The 23,707-nt window shown below is 38.8% G+C and overlaps 1 protein-coding gene across 2 annotated transcripts in view; it reads left to right on the top strand.

The window, feature by feature from the left end:
* LRRC49 (leucine rich repeat containing 49) overlaps positions 1 to 21,097 on the top strand; it is a 154,706-nt gene extending 133,609 nt beyond the window's left edge. For both annotated transcript variants that reach the window (XM_039237857.1, XM_039237858.1), the window contains 2 exons: positions 11,403 to 11,556; positions 20,871 to 21,097. In XM_039237857.1, the coding sequence (XP_039093788.1) occupies positions 11,403 to 11,556; positions 20,871 to 21,074 (358 nt within the window). In that variant the 3' untranslated portion in view covers positions 21,075 to 21,097. The remainder of the gene's footprint in view (positions 1 to 11,402; positions 11,557 to 20,870) is intronic.
* Positions 21,098 to 23,707: the final 2,610 nt, after the last annotated feature.

Here is a 23,707-nt window from a genome sequence, read left to right as displayed (position 1 = left end):
CTCTTCGGGAATAAGTAGGAGCTTTTCAGGTACAGGATACAGGGAAAAGAGATCTGCAAGGGCACAAGGAATTGTAGAGTTCAGATTTAATTGGAGCATGGGACGATTGCGAATAGTGACAGGAAACGAAGCTGCAAAGATTGTGGTCTGATCTGGAATCCATTCAAAACAAAAGTGAATACTTGTGCTTTGTAATTCAGCACAAGAATCATGTGATTAGATGTTTGTTCCAGAAAGGCTGCCATTTCAGTGGATAGAAATGAGAGGACTGGAGACCAATCAAGAGGCTAGTTATAGTCTAGGAGGGAGATTTTGAAGGCATGAACTAATACAGTGAGAATGGAGAAAAGGATAATTTGAAAAATACTTAGAAGAGGCATAGCCGACAGACACACTGACAAAATGTGCATGAATGGAAGGAGAGAGAAGTCGGGCATGGGGTGTCCGGCATGATTCAGTTGTAGATAAGGAAATTCACTCTGGCTAGAATAAGCAGAAAACAATTGATATACAAGGAATTAGTTGTCTACAACATCACTGGAAGGGATGGGGAGTCTGGTGACCCCCAGAATGACACCACAGAACCAGCCCACCAAGCAAACTGCCACCTCTGCTCAGGGAGTTGGCTAAACAGGACACTGTCACCCCTTGCAGCCTCCAGTATCGTACCATTGCAACTACACTGAGAGTCAGGAAGTTCCCCACTCCTGTCCTCAGAACTTGGTTGCAGAGCTATGTAATTTGTGCCAAAAGAAAAAGAAAAAAGAAAAAAAATGGGTGTCTTGTGTACTCCCTCTACTTTCCCACATAGCTCGGTTCTGATTTCAGATCTTATCGGAGTATGTCTGATTGGTACAATCTAAACCCCATACAAAACCTAGAAAATCACTTGGAAAAAAAGTACCGAAGGCAGGACTGCTATAAAATGAACAGTGAATGCAGGAAACAGGAAGTATTGGGGGCACCTATGTGGCTCAGTTGGTTCAATGTCTGACCCTTGCTTTCAGCTCAGGTCGTTATCTCATAGTCATGGGATTGAGCCCTGTGTCAGGTGTGGAACCTGCTTGGGATTCTCTCTCTCTCTTCCTCTACCCCTGTCCCCCACTCACATTCTCTCTTTCTCTCTCAAATAAATAAATAAAAGAATAGGAAGCATTGAATTCAAGAAATGATGGTGTGGAAAGAAATAAGTAAAAATTATAGTTGTCAAAAAATATTAATGTATAAGGAAAAAAGATTAGTAACTGGAAGATAAAAATCCCAGAAGTTCCTAAAAGGAAGGAAGTTAAACTTTGCTAAGTTACCCACCCCCTTGGGAGTAATAATAGGTACTAATTAACATCAGAGATTGATGGAAAAGTACATGGTTAACTGTGTGTATTAAAATTTTAGGGACTATTAGGAAGAAAGACTAGGTGTAGTTTATAAACCACCAAAAAGAAAAAGGATTGATCAACAAAAAGGTAAAAGGGAAATAAAAATAAACATGTCAGTTATAATAAATATTAATGAATGAAATTCTCCTATTGATAGATATTGGCTATCAAATTGGATTAAAAATTGAGTTACATGTTATATTTGAGAAGTGCCCCTAAAGAAAGCAATATATAAAGTTTGAAAATAAAGGGATGAAAATACGTAACAGGCAAATGCCAACAGCAGTAATAAATGAATCTGGAATATTAATATTAGTGATAATAGAATTGATGCCACCAAAAGCTACAGTCTACCAAAAAAGATGATAATCATGAAGCTCCTAAATACATCAACAAATACAAGTATACATTGACAAATTCACAGTTCTTGAGAATAGATATTAATCTATTTGATCGGTAGACCAAATAAGCCAAAATAAAAAAGAATATGGAGGATTTGAATAGCACAGTTAATGCACTTTGTCAAGTAAATATGTTTATAATTTTATTCCCAGAATCTCATTCCCAATTCAGAAAAAAACTCTATTCGAACACCTATGAAATGTTTGCAAAAATTGGATATGTATTAAACTCAAAGAAGATCTCTGTGTTTCCCAAAAAGCACACTCAAACAGATTACTTTCTCTAATCATATCATAAAATTAGAAAATAGTGAGCCAAAAAGTTATGCAGAGGAAATTGGAAAAACAAAGAAACAGGAAACGCCGTTACCCAGAAAACAAAATACAAGTTCCTTTAAACTTAAAAAAGATGTTTGACCTTACCTCACAGTTACAGACATGAAAATCTTAAAACAGTGAGATAACTAAACGTTTGATAATAGACAGCATATTGAAACACAATTCTTATACACCGTCCGTAGTATAAGTTGAGGCAACTCTTTTACATAGCAATTTAAGAATACCTAACAAATCTTAAATGTACAGGCCCTGTGACTTAGTAATTTCGCTTAAAGGAATCTTCTTCAGATAGTGGCTTTTACATGAGCACAGATTTCTCTGTTTAAGGATTTTCACTGCAGTGTGTAGCAAAAATGTGAAACTCACTAAATTGCCGCTAATAAAGGACTGATGACTTGCAGCTCTAAAAATAATTAGAGGTTCTGATATGAAAGAGTCTGTAAGATGTCTTAGAAAATAAAAATGCAAGTTATAGAACACCTGGGTCATGTACTGTATTTTATGAGAAGTGGGGCATACATTTCAAAGGTATCCTTATGTAATTTTTAAGTATTTGATTTTTTTAAAAATTACTGTCTCTGGGAGTTGAACTAAGAGTTCCAAAGTATGCAGAAGCTTGCTTTTCACTGTATGTCTATAGATCCTGCTCGAATTACCTTTATGGTTTTCGTTCTATTTGGTTTTTGTTCTTTTTATTATTATTATTGTATTCCTTTTTTAAAAAAGAATTTTAAAAAGTATTTTAGCTTTTTGGGATAGAAGATTAAATTAAAACCAAAGTCATAAATCACATATCGTTGAATTTGATAACAAGAGAATTGTCACAGCTTGTGGGATGTTGCTAAAACTGTACGGAGAGGAAATGATATATCTTTAATATACTTGTTAGGAAGCAAGAAAGATTAGAAATTAACAAATAAGGGTTTCAACTCAAGAAGCTAGAAAACACCAAAGTAACATTTTTAAAAAATGGCAGCAAGAAATTAATAAAGATAAAGCTACTTTAAAAAAAATAAGAAATTAGAAAAAGAATAATTGACTAGGAAAAGCAAAAATTGACCCTTTATAAAGACCATTGCCTAAGGAAAATCCAAGAACTCAACCATTAAATTTTGTATAACTAATCAGATTATATACTAAGGAAACCAGATGCTATATCAACATGCAAAAAATATTGGTATTTTTTTTCATTGAAATAAGAAGTTATTGAAAATAGTATTAGAAGAAGTATTCCATTTATAGAGGCAATAAAAAATATAAACATCAGGAAGTCCACCTGACATAATCCTCTGGTATAAAAAAAGTTTTGGCAGCTCAGTTTTTATCATCTGGGCGTGGGGCACCATGTCCGTGTTCAATATTCCTAGGGCGCAGTGTTGGCGGTAGCAGTAGCTCTGCCAACCCCCACCCCCAGCCCTAACTCAGTAAACATTTCTGCACCCAAGTAAAGAGCACGCAGGGCCCCCACCGCTGAAGTGTGGAGCATGGCTCAGTGCCATCACTGTGTTTTTTGAGAAAGAGGGAAGGGATTTATTTGGCACTTTAAAAATAGGGAACAGTGAAATTAGGTATAAAAAATTGTCTAAAAATGGAGAGGTATACATTGTTAATAAATTCTGAGGCTTCAATAAGAGATCAATTTATGTTACTTAAATCATGTTGTTACTAACTTTCCTTTTTTTATTGAAAATATTTTTTAATGTTTTATTTCTGAGAGAGGAGGAGAGACAGCATGAGTTGGGCAGGGTCAGAGCCTGACGCGTGGCGCGAACCCACAAACCGTGAGATCATGACCTGAGCCGAAGTCAGACGCTTAACCGACTGAGCCACTGAGGCGCCCCAGTTACTAACTTTCCAATCAACAATCCCAGTGTGATTTCTCAGTAAACTAAATAAGATGATTTTTGTATCTGGTTTTTTTTAATGTGTATTTATTTATTTTGAGAGAGAGAGAGAGCACAAGCAGGGGAGCAACAGAAAGAGAGAGAGAGCTGGAGAGAGAGAATCCCTAGCAGGCTCTGCACTGTCAGTGCCAAACCCAATATGGGGCTCAAACTCACACACCATGAGATCATGGCCTGAGCCAAAATCAAGAGTTGGACGTTTAACCAACTGAGCTACTTAGGCGCCCCAATGATTTATGTATCTTAAGAAGGCATTCATTACCTTAAGTTTATAAAAATATTTTACTATATTTTCTAATACTTCTGTAAGTTTTGACACATTTAACTCACAAAAATTGTAAACTTTTGTATGATAAAAGATATGAGCAGACAGAGAGAATATATTTGCAACATATTTAACAAATTTTTAAAAAGGTCCTACCAATTTAGGAAGACAAAGACAGTCAACATGAACGTAAAAGCAAAGCATATAGAAATTTTACTAAAAAACCAAAAATACAAATGGACAAATACATAAGATCGAACTTACTTGTAATCAGGGAAATAAAAATTGACTTAAAAGAATAAGATGTCATTTTTTGCCAGTGAGAATGACTTAAAAATTTAAAACCTAATAACACTGAACGCTGATTAATATTCAGGGAACTATAACTTTGTACTTTTGGAATGCAGACTCTTAAGGGAAGTAGTTTGGCAATATTTATCATATTTTTGAACCCGGAAATTCTAGTATTAGGAATATGGCCTATTGACATGCACATACATGGGCACAAAAAAACTGTATACAAGGCTATCTATCATTGCTTTATTGTTTGTAGTAGCTCAACTTTGGAAAGTAATGAAATACCTAACAACAGGGGCACCTGGGTGGCTTAGTCGGTTAAGCGTCCGACTTTCGCTTAGGTCATGATCTCGCGGTTCGTGGGTTCGAGCCCCGTGTCGGGCTCTGTGCTGACTGCCAGCTCAGAGCCTGGAGCCTATTCGGAGTCTGTGTGTCTCTCTCTCTCTGACCCTCTCCTGCTCACGCTGTCTCTCTCTCTCTCCTAGAAATAAATAAAAATATTAAAAAAAATTTTTAAAAAGAAATACCTAACAATAGAGAAAGCTAGATAACTCATGACACTTCTGAACTATGAATGTAGTAGTATCTATATGGTACTATCTACATTACAGCCATTATGTAACTATGAGGATAAGAAGACAAAGGGGAAAAAGAATTAAAGGTGATTTTCTGTTCTGACGTGAAATGATCCAGAGACAAATAGTTCATTAAATAAAATAAAGCATAAAAGAGCATTTATAATGTGACCCAATGTTATGTTTCAAAGCAACAGAATAAATATATATCAATATGGACACATACAAAGGGAGCTGAAAGAATGAAGAGTTGGGAGCATGTGGATCTTAGGAGAGGTAGCAGCCCAGTTAAAAAGTGGTTTTCAAGTTTTAGTCTCTGTATGTCTACACAATTTGACACTTTTATAAAGAATACGTTGAGTTTCTCTGATAATGGTGAATTAGGTTGTTTTGACCATTCCGAGCACTAAAAACAACTAAAAACTCTGGATCAAATAAACAATGAAAACTCCATAAAAATATTGACCAACTGACAAGATATAACATAATCACTAGGCTAAGGTCTGTGGGAGGAAGAACATTAAGAAGTAATGTGAGCGTCAGACTGTGTTTATAACCTGGAGGCATTTCAAGGAAACTTAAATTTTGCTTTTATTAGCCACGAACAAGGAAAGATATCAATCAAAGTCCCTGTTGCCTTTTAACGTGGCGAATATAAATTGAGATTTTTCCAGGATTAAGCTAGAACCCCTATGGCTACACCATCAAGGTGTCGTCAGAAATAAACCTCCCTTTCTTCTCACCTGGATTTTTCAAGGCAAGTTGCCTTGGTATGAGCATAAAAGGAGCAAAGTTGTCTCTAAGAAATGTAACCAGAAAGACCACTCTCATATAGATTTGCAGCCTGACTATAATACATGGGTAGTTAAAGCTTAAATGTTGCTGCCTCTGTCTACCTGGGAAAAGTAAATGTACTGCCTCTTGGAGGAAGTTACTTTCAACCTACCTCAAAGAATTTCCATAAGTAATTTTTAAGGACAGTGACCAGAAGGCAATGAAAAAAAGTAAAATAACTAAGCACACGAGGAAATAAGGCACCATATATAAGAGCAGAGAAAAAGACTACAGAAACAAACCCATGAATACTTTGGCTTTTGGCATTACTTCTTAAAGATAGTAAAATAACTATGCATAGTATATTTCATGGTATAATAGACAAGGTTGAAAATATCAGAAGAGAACAAGACGTTTTAAAAAGTGATCCATCAGATCTGAAAGGAAACAGACTAAGTTCAATAAATGAAAAATACAATAAACAGAATTAAAACTTAATTAAGAGGTTTAATAGCCAATTAGACCTAGCTGAAAACGGAATCAGTAAAATAGGAAACAGCCTAGAGGGAATTTTGTAGCATGAAGCCCAAAGAGGAGGGAACCTGTGGAAAACCAGTTAAGAAATTTGGAGATAGAGTGAGTTAGAAGATTTAACATATAGAATTTCAAAAAGATATAATAGAGAGTTTGGGATAGAGGTAGTACTTAAAGATAATAGCAAAGAATTTTTTAGAACTGATGAAATATACTAATCTACACATTAAGGAAGCCCAACCAATTCCAAATATATTCAATTAAAAGAAATCTACCCCCAAGTCACATCACAGAGAAACCACAGAGCACCTAATATAAGGTGAAAAATTTTAGAACAACCAGGAAAAAAGAGGTTACCTCAAAAGGAGTGCATGTCAACAACTGACCTCACAACAGCATCTGTGGAAGTCAGAAGATAGAATAATAAATGAAATGTTCAATGTACTGAGGGAAATTAATTGCCAACAACCTAGAATTCTGTACCCAGCAAAAATGTCTTTTAAGAATGAAGATAAAATAAAGACAGTTTAAAACAAAATAATAAAAAAAGAAAAACTAAGAGATTTCCCACCAGTATTCCTCTACTAAAAGAAATTATAAGGCCTATAATCAAGGCAGAAAGAAGGTGATCCCAAATAGAAGGTCGAAGGTGCAAGAAAAGAGCAAAAGAGTAAGGAAAATACTGAATTTGTGGAATAAAGCAAAATGAACATTGTGTAAAGCAACAATAATTATGCGTTGTGGGGTTTAAATGATACAGAGCTGAAATATACTACAACAGTATAGTGTAGGATGTGGTAGGTAGAGATATGGTGTTCTAGATCCTTGTATCATCTAGGGAGGAACTATAGTAATTAAGGGTAGATGGTAAGTTAAGAGTGCACGTTCTAGGGGACACCTGGGTGGCTCAGTCAGTAAAGTGTCCGACTTCAGCTCAGGTCACAATCTCACCATTTGTGAGTTTGAGCCCCACATCCGACTCTGTGCGGACAGCTCAGAGCCTGGAGCCTGCTTCAGATTCTGTGTCTCCCTCTCTCTCTACCTCTCCCCTGCTCGTGCTCTGTCTCTCACTGTCTCTCAAAAATAAATAACATGTTAAAAATTGTTTTTAAAAAAAGAGTGTATGTTCTAATTTCTGTGCTAACCAAAGAATAAAGAGTATACAGCTTTCCAACTAATAAGGAGGAAGGGGGTGAAATGGAGAGAAGAAACAAGAGAAAAAGAAGCATAGAACATGTAGGTCAAATGGAAAGAAAAGAAAATGTCAGATTTAACCAAAATATGGCTATATCAGCAACTCCATTTGTACCAAAAGCCAGTGGCTTAGAACAAGAATTATTTTCTCCCCTTGAGTCTGTGGGTCTGCGGGATGGCTTTGCCCTCAGCCAGGGTCCCCATGCATCTGCAGTCACCTGTGGGTTGGGTAGGCAGCTCTGGTGACCTGGCCTGGGCTCTCATTTGTTTGGGGGTTGGCAGCTGTAAGCTGGTCTAGGACGGACCTAGGACCAGTTGTCTTTGCTCCGCATGGTCTCTCATACTCCGGAAATCTGCCTGGGCTTGTTTTCGTGGGAGAGGCCGGGTTTAAAGAGAGAGAAAATATGCAAGGACTCTTGAGGCCTACTCGAAGAACTGATACACCGTCATGGAGGTAGCCTGCTTAGCTGTGGAATCACGTTGTAAAGAGCATGAATTTCAGGGAGGCAGTTATTACGACCATCAGTGTTATCAACCCACCTCAGTGATAAAATACAAATGTACTAATTGCTCTGATTAAAAGCCAAAAATTATGAGATTGAGTAAAAAATGAAGTTCAGTTATATGTTGTTTACAAGAGACACATCAGAAACATAAAGTTACATAAAGTTTGAAAGTAAAAAAGTGAAGAGTGCCTGGGTAGCTCAGTGGGTTAACCATCCTACTCTTGATCTCCACCCAGGTCATGATATCAAGGTTTGTGAGTTTGAGCCCCACATCGGGCTCCTCACTGACAGTGGGGAGACTGCTTGAGATTCTCCGTCTCCCTCTTTCTCTGCCCCTCCCTCGCTGGCACATGTGCATACATACATGCATGCTCTCTCTCTCTCTCTCTCTCTGTCACTCTCAGGATAAATAAAATAAACATTAAAAAAATAAAGTAAAAAAGTGAGAAAAGATAAACAACATCAATAATAACCAAAACAAACAAACAAATGAAGTAGCCAGTGAGAACTAAATTGACTAAGGTTAAGAGAGAATCATTTCAAAATGATAGTAAGTTCAATTCATTCGAAATGTTAAGATAAATTTGCTAATTTATTTTGTATTCACCTATTAGCATAGCCTAAAGAAACCTATAAGCCCCAAATTGACATTACTACAACCCCACAATTACAGTGGGAAGCTTCAATATAGTTTTGAGTAATTACTTTAAAAAGGATATAAAATACTTGAACACCATGAATAACAAATTCGACTTAATGGGCATTCAGAGAACAATGCTTCCAACAACTGTAGAACACATGTTCTTTTCAAGTACGCATGGAATATTTATAAAATTGACCAAATACTATCCAGAAGGTGATTATCAACAGATTCCAGAGGATTTACATAGACCATGTTTCCTGTTCACAATACAGTTAAAAGCTTTAACTCAATTACTCAGTGTTAACCAGGAAATCCCCATGTACCTGGAAATTAAGAGGCACATTTCTAGGGGTCTGGATGGCTCAGTAGGCTAAGCATCTGACTTTGACTTGGATCATGATCTCACAGTTCATGAGTTTAAGCCCTGCATCAGGCTCTCTGCTATCAGTGCAGAGCCTGCTTTGGATCCTCTGTCTCCCTCTCTCTCTGCCCCTCCCCCACTCACTCTCTTTCTCAAAAATCAGTAAACAAACAAAAAAATGCCCACATTTCTAAATAACCCACAGGGTAAAGACAATTTTATAACGGAAGTTACCTTGAACTGAAATATAACAAAAATACCACATTTCAAAACTTAGAGAATCAAGTCACAGGGATGTTAAATGAAAACATTTTAGCCTTTGAAAGGGCTATATTAGAAAAGAATAAGGTCTGAAAATGAATGAGCTAAACATTTATCTAAAGAAGTTAGGGGAGGCCATTTGTAGCAACGTGAATGGAACTTGAGGGTGTTATGCTGAGCAAAATAAGTCAGGCAGAGAAGGACAGATACCATATGTTTGCACGTATAGGTGGATTAGGAGGAATTTAACGGAGGACCATGGGGGAGGAGAAGGAGAAAAATAGTGGGGGAGAGGGATGGAGGCAAACCATGAGAGACTCCTGAATGCTGAGAACAAACTGATGGCTGATGGGGGTGGGGGAGAGGGGAAGGGAGTGATGGGCATGGAGGAGGGCACTTGTTGGGATGAGCACTGGGTGTTATATGGAAACCAACTTGATAATAAACTATTTAAGAAAAAAAAATGAAGAAGTTAGGGGAAAAAAAACAGTAAAATAATCCTAAAGAAAGTTAAAAGAAATAATGATATTAATAACAAAATTAATGGAAAATTGATTATTTGAAAAGACTAAATGATATAAAATATATATTTGCATTGCTTTTGTAATTAAAAAATCAATAAATGTAGGTAAAGATATTTTACCCACTTTCTTCTTTATAAAGGTGAGAATATTATACTACCTAAATATCCAAAAAAGGACCTGATTAGGTAAATTGATGAACATCACAACTGAATTTTATTCATTCATTAAATAAAAATGCTTATTATATAGCACTGAGTGAAAACAAGTGCACAAAATTGGATGTTTAATATGGTCTTAACTTTTTACAAACCTTCATAGAAAAAGCCTGCAAAAAATATATTGAATGTGAAAAGTGTTATAGATTTATATAGATTTATGAGCTATAGATTCTTTGCACTTTTCAAAATATGTACCCCCTAAAATTTCTAAAATTGCTGTGTCACACTTTAAAAAAAATTCTTAAATTTTATTTTTGAGAGAGAGACAGTGTGAACAGGGGAGCAGAGAGGAGAGAGAGACACAGAATCCGAAGCAGGCTCCAGGCTCTGAGCTGTCAGCACAGAGCCCGACGCAGTGCTTGAACCCACAGACCGCGAGATCATGACCTGAACCGAAGTCAGAGGCTTAACCGCCTGAGCCAAACGGGCGCCCCAACTGCGTTACACTTTTAAATTGGAAAAAGGAAGAAAAATTTTAAAACATCTACTCTTCTTCTTCTCCCAGTCATTAGTCCGGTTTACAGTAAAGTAGAAATATCACTTCATTTTAGAGACACCCGAAGTCTGGCAGAAACCAGAAATCGACTTTCCCTGGAGATGAGCTGCTGTTCTCTGTCCAGGCTTCTGGGTCTGCCAATGATACTCTGAGCACGGTTTATGTTCTTCATAACCAAACAAAGTTTCCGGGTTCATTATTAAACATATTTCACCATGCTAACAGTTGGAGGTCTTGGGGTTTTGCTTATTTTGTTTTGCCTAAACTTAAACGAGTATCCCATTCCATTTTCTAGCTGTGAGTAATACTACCAAAAGCTGCATAATGGAATTACGAACTGTTTGTGTGATTTCTAAGAGGTAATATATGTTTTATGGAAGATAATGGCTTAGAAAGTTTGGCCTACTGCATCTTCAATTGGGTTGTTTTGGACTCTGTGATTATTTAAATTTTCTTTTTTTTTTTTTGATTATTTAAATTTTCTATTGGTTTCTTTAAGGTAGAAATGGCTGAGGCATGTTTATGTTGCTGATTGATAGTCATGAAACAAAAGGATTTGGGTTGAGTAGCTGAGTAAGTAGAAAGATTGGGGTATTGAACTAAGTTCAAATAAATAACTCAAACTCCTAAAACGCACATTCCAAAGAGCATATGCCTCCCTCTAAAGTCAACAAAAATAGACACAATTTAATAAATCTCGTCAGTAACTAAATCTCTTTACGGTCTTTCTACAGAAAGAAGCAATTCCGGTATCTGCTAGAAACCAAAGGGAAAAAACCTGGTCTTGTCAACGAAGAAAATAACGACAGCAAAAGACTTGTAGGAGAAAACACAAATCGTGCTACGCTGAATTATACCACAAGAGACTTTTATAATGAACGGCTAGAGGTAAAACTACCGTCCATCTTTGGAATCTGGTGCCTGGATGTATTGCACATGGCTTGGGACGTGACAGTTGTACATTTCTCCCTTTAATCAGTTCAGATAACATTTTTGTTGTTCTGGAAAGCTATATACAGCTGGAGCCAGTAGGTACCAGGGTGTTAGGAGGGAGTAGAGCCCATTGTGCTAGTATCTTTACTTCAGCAGAAAAAAATGTTCAAAAGAAATCTGTATCAAAAATCTAAGCCAAAGCGGACCAAGGTTCTGATTCTCTCTGAATTAAGAGAAGGGACATAGAGGCTCGCTGTGAGTGCTTACCTAGCTCCTGTCGGGTGGGCGGAGGACACCGCGCAACCGCCACTTCCGTTCTCTGTGCTTGCGTCCTTGAGGTCCTCGTTCTCTTCTTTCATTCTCCTGCACCCTTCACTTCTGCGTCCTCCATCGTGGAATAGAGTTTTAACCTATTTCGTTTCCCCTGTAGCTACTTCACCAGAAAAGCTAGAACTAATTCTTTACTTCTTTATGTTCGGAGGGTTACTGGAGGAATGCAATGTTAGGGTGCTGCGGGAGCTACAAAGAAGCAAAGTATTCAGTGCCTGTCTTGGTGGAACTCCTAAGAAAGCTGAAGGAACAAATCCTTTAAATAACAGTAGAATGTGAAGATTCGGCAAGACATTTTGAGGGGACTGTGGGGAGCAGGAAGCACTGACTGAACATCTCTAACTTCTGTGCCAGGCACATTTTATACATACATCTTACACATACATGGAAGTGAAATGGCCTGGCAAGTGCTTTTCAGATGTTTTTTTAACAGCTAGGGGACTTTTTATTCAAACCATATTGTAGCTGAAAACCCAGTACGTCAAAACAAAGCAAAAAACAGCAGACCAGCTGTTGTTGTCCAGGGAAAGGCCATCTTCAGAGCTTCATCTGATTGGATCTTCTATTCTTTTCTTTCCCCCTCATCCCAATCCCCTCAGGCCCAATCCTGAACCATCTCTTTGGAACCCATAGGGCTCTAAGGATTACAGCTTGAAAATACCTTGAAAACTCAATGTAACAATATTTTTCGAGCATCCTAAAAAATGTTCAGTTCTATTTTAAACTCTTCTACTACAAAAAAGGTTACTTTTCCATGAGGTGGCTCTTTATCACTGAGCAACTCCATTGGTGAAGAAATTCTTACCCATGTGAAGCTGAAATCTGCCACCTAATAACTTTTACTTCATGCTCCTAGTACCACCTTATGTAGAAAAGAGATTTAATCTCTTTCTCAAGAAAACTCTTCAGATACTTGAAGTCAGTACCTTGAAGTCCTCCCTCCCTACATTCAGGCTTTCACTCATTCAAAAATCATGTCACACACACTACGTGGACTGTAGAAGTCACTGCCCTTATCCTCATGGATGTCACATTCTTTCTTTTTTTTTTTTAATTTTTTAATGTTTATTTTTGAGAGAGTATGCATGGGGGGGTGGGCAGAGAGAGGGAGACACAGAACCTGGGCAGGCTCCAGGCTCTGAGCTATCAGCACAGAGCCCGACGCGGGGCTCAAACCCACAAATCGAGACTATAACCTGAGCCTAAGTCAGATGCTCAACCACCTGAGCCACCCAGGCACCCCCAGGATGTCACATTCTAATGGAGGAGATAAGAGATCTATAGGGATGATTATAAATCAGTGTATCCAGAGAGTGGGGGAGGGTTATCTTATCCAGGTCAAGGGAGGCTTTCTAGAGAACAAGCTTCCTGATAATCAGTCTTAAACAATAAAATGTAGCTGTGTGCAAAGAGAAAAGGGCAGTTCTGAGAAATAGCACACTATGAATAAAAGGCATTAGAAGCATAAAAAAGACAAGGAGAGAGCCAGGAGCTGTGAGCAGTTCACTCTTCAGAAGCACAGCGATTGAGGTAGATAGTGTTACGAGAAGAGGCTAAAAAGGACTGAATTTAGTCTTTGGCCAATAGGGGCTTCCTGATGTGGCCAAAAGAGAAAAATGAAAGCCAAACTGGCTGGATTGCAAGTCCTTATCTTCCTGAAGGCACTTGGTTCCACGAGTCAAAAATTAATATTAATTTCAACAACAGACATTTAGAAAGATATCAAAGAGCTGCATGCAAAACAAGAACAATTTCATAAAGAAATCAACCAACTCTCTAAAGAACAGACAATTCCAGTGATTGTTAAATTGTTCAGGAGTATTGAAAAAGAAGGAACACTTTTCGTTGTTTTGTTTTTGTTTTTTTTTAAACAGACAGCATAACATTACATCTAAAACCTGCCAGGATTGCACAGAAAAAGAAAAGCCATACTAGAAACCTGCGAATATTGATGATGCAAAAATCCTTTAAAATAGTAAGGGGAGTGGAGCTCCTGGGTGGCTCAGTAGGTTAAGCATCTGACTTCGGCTCAGGTCATGATCTCATGGCTCTTGAGTTCAAGCCCCTCATCATGCTCTGTGTTGACAGGTCAGAGCCTGGAGTCTGCTTCAGATTCTATCTCCATTTTCTCTCTGCCCCTCTCCACTCGCACTCTGTCGCTTGCTCTCTCTCAAAAATAAATGAAAACATTAAAAAATATTTTTAAGGAGGGGGAGTATCAAGGGGACTACAGCACAACATTAAATGAATAACAAAACATACAGCCAAGTATGGTTTATTCTCGGAATGCAAGGAAGATTCAATATTAGTAGATTGATAGATCTAAGGGGAAAAGTTGGGATTACTTCTGTCGACATTGAAAAGGCATTTCACACATTTCAACATCTAGTCTTAATTTTTTAAACAGCAAATAGGCGAAATGGAAATGGATAGCAAACATCATGCCTGATGGGGAAACTCTAGAAACATGAGCATTAATGGTAGGCAAAATTCTGAGTAAGATGGCCTCCATGATTCCTACCCCCCTGGTAACCACACTCCTATGTTATCCTCTCTCCTTAGTGCAAGTAAACATGTGATTTGCTTCTTACCAATGGAATATGGCAAGGGTAAAGAGATTTTGCAGATATAATTAAGGTTTCTAATCAGTTGGAAAGGGAGATTATCCTGGGTAACCCTGACTTAATCAGGCAGGTCCTTTAAAAGAGGATTCAGTCTTTCCATAAGAGATTCTATTGCTGGCCTTGAAGAAGTAAGCCACCATGTAAGAGGGTTACATGGCCAAGAACTGCAGGAAGCTTCTAGGAGCTGAGAGCAGCCCCCTGCTGGCAGCCAACTAGAAAGTGGGGCTTCAGTTCTACATCTGCAAGGAACTGAATTCTGCCAACAATCACCAGATTTAGAAGAGGGCCCGAGCTTTAGAAAGGAACACAGCCGGACCAACAGCTTGACTACAGCCTTGTGAAGTCCTGAGCAGAGCAGCCGGCTAAGCTGTGCATGGACTCCTGGTGCACGGAGACTGTGAGGTGGTAGACATGTGCTATTCTAAGCCACCAAATGTGATGTAATTTGCAACAGAACCCTAATGTACCATGGAAGTCAGCTTCAAGGCAAGGATGGCCTTCAATGGCCAATATTGCCATTGTTATTTATCAATACAGACAATGCAAAGAGGCAACAGGAAGAAATTAGTGGTAACTTGAAAGGAAGGAAGTGAACTTACTGTTTGCAGAAAATAATATTGAACCTCTGATAATCCCAAGATAATTAGTTGAGGAACTATAAAAAGCTGTAGGGAATTTCAGTAATGGAGGAGAATTCAGCAGCTTCCATGTAAGCAAATAACAACCAGAAAGAAAGGACCCAGCTCACAATAGTAACACAAGAAGAGAAAATACCCAATAATAAACTAATAAATGTGCACGATCTATGTGAAGTAAGCTGTAAGACATGAATGAAGCACACAAAAGATTTATACAAATGGAAAAACCTACCATGTTTTGGATAAGAAGGATCTAAAGCAAAATAAAGTTTTAATACAATGTCAATAAAAACGCCAAAACTTTTTCATTAAGGTTTTTTTTAGACAAGTTGATCCTATGGTACTTTTGGGAAAATAAGCATAAAATCTCTGAAAAAGAATATTGAGAAGACAAGCACTATTGGATATTAAGGCATATTATAAAGTCTTATCAATTAAAACAGATGGCCATAGTTTAATGGGATAGAAGGGAAAGTTCAAATATATATCCAAATACAAAAGAGAATTTATTACATGATAAAGAATAATCTCAAGTCAAGTGGATTATCCAATAAATGATTTAGGAGTAACTAAGGAACTGAGGGAAAAAAAGCTAGGTTCAGACATTATATCTTACATCAACATGAATTCCAAATGGGTCAGAGATTTTAAAGTTTATAATAAAAGTATAATAAATATAAATAAATAATAAATAAAAGTATATAATATAATAAAAGTATAAAAGTTTTTCAAGAAACCCTGGAAAACTTAGGAGTGGCTTTGGTATGAAAAAGACCTTCAGGGGGTTAGAATAAGCAAAGACAAAAAAGAAATGAAACGACAATTTGCAACTAATCTTCCTAAATGATAAGGAGCTTTTAGAAATCAGTAAGGGGCCAACAACCCAATATAGACTATTTACCTATTTAATTACCTATTTAAAAATAAATTTAAAGTAATATGCCATTTATCATAATCATAAATACTGAAGGGGTGAGTAATAAAATATGTCTAAGCCTTCTAGGAGAAAATTATGAAGCGTTATTGAAAAACACTGAAGAAGAACTAGATAGTTCATGTTCAAGGACAAAAACTTTCTACATGGGAGAGATGCCAGATCCTTCTAAATCCATCCATAAATATAAGGCAGTTCTAGTCAAAATTTGGCAGTGTTATTGTAGAATGTCACCAGTTGATCCTAAAAGTTATCTGATAGGGAAAAGAACCTAAAATATATAAAAGTGGGGAGAACTTGCCTTAACAGATACCGAGTACTGTTGTAAAGCTGTAGTAATTATGTTGGAAAAAGACAAGTAGACCTGAGAATAAAATAGAGCCAGAACTATCCCATGTATATGGAATACATATATCCCATGTATTTGAGGATATAGATAGGAGGTATTATAGATTAGTACAGACAGTTTAAGAAATGCTACTGAGAAAACTGAATCTCAAAACAGAAATATTGAACCCCTACTTTACACCACGCAACAAAAATTAACTCTAGGTCAAATAAAAACCCAAATGTGAAAAGCAAAACTTTAAAGCTATTATTGAAAAAATAAGTGAAAATCTTTCTGACCTTGATTGGGTAAGCTATGATTTTCTAACACCCGAGGGACACAAACAAGAAGAAAAAAATTTCATAAATTTGGCAATCAGGTTCATTGCTGGTAGGTTTTTATCAGGAGTAGTTTCAGTGGAGTCACATAAGCAGAGTCTCAAAGTGGTTTAAGGAATAAATAAGCAATCAAGAATTAAACACAGGAGATGTTGATTCTTGTTTTGAAAACTGTCAAAGTGAGAAGAAATCTGAGGCTGCGTAATATTTTGGACCGAACACTTGGCCACTAGGAGATGTGGATTTGAGCCCCTGATTCTACCACTTACTAACTGAAAGACCTTGCCCTCGTCCCTAAATCATTCTCTTGACTCACAACCTAGCATTCGAAAGATAAGTGAAAACGTATACCCTGCTCCTCACCTTTTAAAATATATTTAAATCACTGCAGCAGAGTGCTCAGTCCCTCTCTTCCGTGGGTTCTGAGTTGTTGAGGGAGTTAATTTTTGTGAGTTCCTTACAAATCAGGGTAAGCAGACCCTTCCATTATGCATATGACATCTATAATTATGCATATGACGTGTATAATTCTGTTGCTTGGTAGCTGTCCGTCCGTCCGTTCTCCTAACTCATTCTAAGAAAGCTTTAAGACCCACATAGAATGAGACAGCTGAAAGGAACTGACAATTCCAGGCCTGTTCATAGGCAGATGAGGAAAACGGGAGACTCAGATGAACTACTCAGGATTACATGGTGAGTTACTGACAGAGCTGCCTCTAGAATTCAAACCTCCTGATTACTGACCTTGAACTCGTTCACAGTAAATCATGCTGCTCTCCGAAGTCTTTCTGACCACTTAGCACAAAGGGCTCTCTTCTCGGAACACCGACTATATTTGTTGTCTGAACGATCTCATTCGGCACTCACTCACTGTTTACTATTTCTTAGTTAGCTTTTCGTATTGTGAGCCCATCTCTCCAACCAGATTGCAGATCCTTCAAGGAGTAGATTAGGTTTTTCTCTAAGTAAGTGTTAGTAGATGATACATAATCCTGAGCAAGCCTCTCAACTTCTATTGACCTTCGTTTCCCATTTATGAACTGGAGATATGGCTTATATTCCAGTACAAGTACCGTTATAGCTAAAATGGCTCTACAACAAATCCCACCTTTGACCTACTTTTTTTTTCCAACCCATCTTCATGACAATCAAATCTTAGTCCAACGAAATACACAATATTGTGTAGAGTTCATCTCATCAGGATGGAACTTGTATAATACTTGCTTTATGAACCCCACAGGGATATTGTGGGAAAGAAAAAAATAAGTATATGAAAGCATTTGAGAATGGAAAAAGCATTATTCAAAGAGCAATAACTCCTTGACGGGTCAGGGCAAGAGAGGTATCTCTAATGTGCTTTTAACCAGATCATTCTGGACGCGCAGAGTGAGCCGCCCTGGCAGACACCTGAGTATGGAGCACACTTCATGGAGATGCGAGTAATTGGCTTGGAGCAGAGAAGAAATGATGAAGTAAAACTGCCTTCAAACAGTTACTAAATTAAGGGTTATTATGGCAGATACAATTCTGTAGCAACATGTCTATAAAGAAGTAATGGAAAGGAGCTATAGCGAGAAATTGTAAAACCAAAACTTGCACTATGCCAGTTATGAACGGTTTCATTTATACTTCGTATAAATTATTTAACAAAGTACATCATTTACAAATTCTTACAATTTTTGCTATCCCTACATTACCATAATAACATTCCAATCTTACTGCTAGAACTTTTCTTTCTTAACAGACTCAAAATTGTGTTTTAAGAAACCTAGCAACGTGTAAAAGAAGCCTTCACTAAACATGCTGGCTGCCTCCTCCTTGTGTAAATGTATTGCACGTTGTAAAATATTGCTCGTTTTGGCTATTGATCGATCTCCAGTGATTCACACTGGTCTTTCCCTCTGGTAGTCCCCACGCAGCCCAGATTTAGTGAGTGTTAGAAGGGAACAGCTCAATGCTGTTCTCATCAACAAGCTAACTTAGTGCAGGTGACTAAGTCCCAGACCGTATTTCAGAGTTAGAGAAAGTTCGGTTCATCGGAGAAGTAGCCAGCTGCAGCCATTTGTTATTTCTCGCCCATCACAATCTGTACATATTTTTATGAGAGGTCAACTCGTGACCAGTTGTTTTTAGCATATGAACTAAATCAGGTCGGCATGCTGACCCCTGAGTGGTGAGTGATTATTTAGAGAACTCTTACATGTCATAAGAAAATTTCTAAAATATGCCTTGTTAGGGGAAGTTAGCGACAATTGGGATTCATCATTGACTTATGTTAATTAATCAAGAATCTGAAACATCTTTTGTTGTTTTAAAAATTGTGAACATTTGGAAAAGGAAGAGAGATAGAAAACAGGGGTGGAAAAAAAAAACCTTGTCATCTCACAACCCAAACGCAATCTTAATGATACTTCAGTACCTTTCCTTCTAATAATTTTCGTTATACTTTTCCTGACTTGTTCTTGAAAATTTCAAACATACGGTGCTTGCTCGTCACATATCTGTACGTTTCCCCATCCTCCGTTTATCACCAGTATACCTTATGTTTTTTTATTCATTCCAGAGTAGTTGCAGACATTAGCACGCTTCTTCCTAAATAATTCAGCATATTCATCATTGATCAGAGTTCAATATTTTACATAGTTTCTTCTTCTGAGGTAAAACTTACATACAACGATATACAAACCTTAAACGTACACTTGCTAAGTTTTGACGAATACATACACATATATAACCCGGCCTCTATCAAAATTTAGTTTTGTATTTTCCTTTTTCCATTTAACATTGTAATTTCCTTGTTATTACAAGTTTTTATATGTATAATTTTAATGACAATATCTGATAATATATATTTTTAATGTTTATTTATTTATTTTTGAGAGAGAGAGAGAGCACAAGCAGGGGCGGAGCAGAGAGAGAGGGGGGGGGACACAGAATCCAAAGCAGGTTCCAGGCTCTGAGCTGTCAGCACAGAGCCCAATACGGGGCTCGAACTCACAAGCTGTGAGATCATGACTTGAGCCGAAAGTCAGACAGTTAACCAACTGAGTTACTCCCAGGTGCCTCTGTTGATATTTTAAATTTAACTCTTTAATTCATCTTGGAATTATTTTGGTAGTCTTCTGAGTTAGTCATTACAGTAGATTCTTTTTCCAAGAAGCTAAGCCCATTGTCTCATTGACATTTATTATTTCTTTTCTCTGTCACTGATGTGAATTGCTTTCCTATCATTCTGACTGATCTATTCCATTAATTTTTCCATATGTATTGTGGCACTTTCCATCATGATGCCTCAATCCTCCTCACAAGTAGTAACAGCCAAAATAAACGTTGAATTCATATATTGAAGAAGCTGGGTTTGTTTCAGCCTCTATGGTGAAATGGGGGACCAATGCCTCAGTAGCCTCAGGCGTGAAACTTCTCTATTGTGTTTTGGGCCCACATTTTTCATTTGCAGGCTTCCAGACCCAGAAGTTGAGTGGGAGCACTGCTCCTCTCAAGGCCAAGTTCTGGGTCCCAGGCATGTATATATATCTCTTCTTCCTGCTTATACACTTTTCCACAACTTTGTCCAAATGGTCTAGGCTAATAAATCAGTGCAGTACCACTACACAATTTCTTAAAATACAAACTGAATTCAGAATATGGGTATTCAAGTATATATAGGGATATTAACTAACCTCATACCGAATAAGATTGTCAGTATCAGTGTCATCATACATTTACCACCACGAGCCATGAATCTGTGCATTCATCTGTCTTGTGTGAGCTGACCTGTCTTAACTGAGAAAGGAGACAGTCTACCAACAGAGAGATAGTTGTTACAATCTGGGTGATTCCCATAAAAAACCACTTCTAGCAGAGCTGTCCAACAGAGGTAGGAGTGGCCTGGGAAGTAGAGAACTTCCTATTGCTGTCTTTACTCAAGCAAAGCTTTGTGTCAAGAGCCTCTGGGAAAAAGCACTCCGGCTCTGAAGGGTGGGGCTCAGAATAGATGATTTCAAGTTAGTCGGCTTCAGCCCATCTTTTCTTCGCTCTTGGATTCTGATTCAATGCAACATCTTCTTCTTTCAACAGGAAATAAAGGAAAAAAAGAAACTCTGCAAGATGTACATGGAGGGCCTTGTGAAGGAGGCCACGGAAATCAACATGAAGAACGAGGCTCTGCAGAAGCTCTGGCCGCAGATGTTCATCGAGCTGGTCAGGGACGCGGTCATAGAAATCCGCAATAAAAACTCCTATATGAAGCTTTGCCTACAGCAGATCACGGACCAAAAATAAAAAAGGCTTTTAGTTACAGTTGATTTTAGCAGTTTTGTGTTTTTGAAGGTTGAAAATAAGTAGGTTAAACATGTTCAGACGACACTATCCTGCAAACTAGAAAGACTAGCATCAAAGCATTATTGCCTACTCTTCTCCTAGTTCAAGGTTAGGGAGGAAGGAAGGAAAGAGACAGGGAGAGGATAAACTTCCTGTGTAAGCCGGCCAAACAACCTTTGGGAACTGAGCAGTCTCTAGAGAGAGCTGGGCCTCGAACTGGCGCTGCGTCCTCGGCTCTCGCTTCGAGCTTCGACCGGCGCTCCTGCTCTCGACCGGAGCACGCAGTGCTCGCTCAGGCCTCGGCAGCACTTGCTTCCGCCTACCTGCAGCTGATAACTTCCGGTTATTTGCCTTTTTATTTTATGTCATGATATCAAAGCCAAAAATATGTTCTTTTTTATGAGTGAAGAATAAACTTACTAATAAATTAGTAAAAAAAAAATAAATAAAAGTCTGCCTCCTTTTTCCAGTCAGAATTGTTATATTTATTTTATGTTCCCCTTTAGCTAAGAGCCCTTCTCTTCACCTATGTAGGAAGAGGCGCCATTCTGCCAGGCACCGCGGCCTCGGGGCACCACTGGGAGTCGTGGGGTCACTGCGGGCAGAAAATGAGGAACCGAGTACAACGGGGGGCAGGAAGAAGACGCTCCATCTGAAGGAATCCCAAGCGAATGTAAAGTGCAGTTACAGATCAGTACCTCTGCTTCTCTGAAAGGTGTTTCTTTCTGTCGTTAGCCACTCAAGGGACCTTTTTTCCTGGGAGGCACGTGCACTTATACCTCAGAAGCACTAGAGATTCATGGGTGGACAGTTCTAATTTTTCTTTTTTTTTTTTTAAATATTTTTTAAATGTTTATTTTTTAAGAGAAAGAGAGAGACAGATGGCGGAAGGGCAGAGACAGAGGGAGACCCAGGATCCGAAGCAGGCTCCAGGCTCTGAGCCGTCAGCACAGAGCCCGACGCGAGGCTCAAAGCCACCGACCTCGAGATCATGACCTGAGCTGAAGGCAGACACTCAACCGACTGAACCACCCAGGCACCCCAGGTTCTAATTTTTCAAATCCCGTTTGAAGAGCAAACAGGTAACTAAGATGTAAGCAGGGGTCTGCCTGAGTTCATGCTGGTCTGGAGGGTGCCGTGAGCCCATTACCATGGCTGGAGACAACACAAGGTCAGCAACCCAACCTTACAGGTCAATACCCTGGAAGTCTCCAATCTGCTCAGATTTGGGCTGGCAGCCCTAATGGCAGCAGGGCCACCAGCGTGTGGGAAGAGGAGAACAGAAGTTATAGGACAACGGGAAATGCTGGGAAGGAAGCTGGGCAAACTGCTTGTTGGGTTCTGGGAAAGACCCACTTCCTTAAGAGCCCGCCCACGAAGCAGTGCTCAAGGTTAGATGGTTAACATACTGTGTCACAATGTGACCTTCTAAGTCGTACAGTCCTGGATTGGTATCTCTGTGCTCAAGCTGCCATTTTACCAGCCTGTGACCTCTCTGAAGCTCGCTTGCTTCATAATACTACCTGCCTTATAATAGCAGTGCAAGGAGATAATAGTGCAAGGAGCAATGAGATGAAGCGTTCAAAGCATTCATCATAGTTCACCTGGCACACAGTGAACACCAGTAAATGAAGCTATCCTTCTAGAAACAGGTTGAACCATAGAATCAGTGCTCCTGGACAGGAACAACTGTTAGGGTTTCTTGAGGATCCTTCAGTCTCTCCAAATTAAAACCTGAACCATATCTCAGCCGGCTGGTAAAGGGTGATTTCTCTCCGGGTTTCTATCCTGTTTGATATGGAAATGAGATCCCACCTAGCGGTGATGTTGAGAGGAGAAACAAAGATGACTTGACCGAGGGGGTTAGGAAAGAGGGAAGGCCAGGACTTGTGACGCCTTGGGCATGTGGGGGGCTTGCTCCCTCAAGGTTCTGCAGGTGAATGGCCTGGCTGTTTAATAAGTCATCTGTCTGGCCCTCTGAACCTGCCTCTCCTCCCCTAGCCCTCCCATCCCCGAGGCTGAAGGCATCTGACCCTCATATTCACATGCATTCCTGGCCCTCCCCAGTTATTCTGGGAATTTAAGGAGCCTTGGGTCAGCGCTCAGTGACTTGGCAGCAAGCCTACTACTACCCAGACCTTCCGCTTCAGGCCTAGTAATAGGATTTCTGTCTTGTTCCTGAAACCGAATCTTTTCATGCCCCGGCTTTCGTCACTTGGTCTCTCGTCCCTTTGTACCTGAGATCTCTCTCGTCTGCCCCCACTGTCCATACCGATTGATTTCTACTTCTTGAATCCTTATTTTGCTGGTCTCAAACTCCCAATGGCTGGGTCCTCCCCCGTAATTCCTGTCCCCTCCAGCTCAACTTCCTCCCAACCCATTTTGCTCCCTGGAGTTCCTGGGTATAGATAATCCCCAGAGGAAAGAACAAGGGAATCTGAATCCACTGGGTCTGGAATCAAGTGAGGGTCCTATGTTGTTAGTAGTGACCCCTGGAACAAGTTGTCTCCTCAACTTGGGGCTTTTCAGGGTCTTTAGGGAAGGAGGAAATAGACACGCCACAGTCAGACTCTCTAGGCTAGCATGTGCTGAAG

The sequence above is a fragment of the Hyaena hyaena genome, unplaced genomic scaffold (assembly GCF_003009895.1).
Source record: "Hyaena hyaena isolate Hyena2069 unplaced genomic scaffold, ASM300989v1 scaffold_130, whole genome shotgun sequence".
NCBI classification, from domain to species: domain Eukaryota; kingdom Metazoa; phylum Chordata; class Mammalia; order Carnivora; family Hyaenidae; genus Hyaena; species Hyaena hyaena.
Note: the sequence above shows the minus strand (reverse complement) of the source record. Positions and strands in the feature narration are given on the sequence as shown.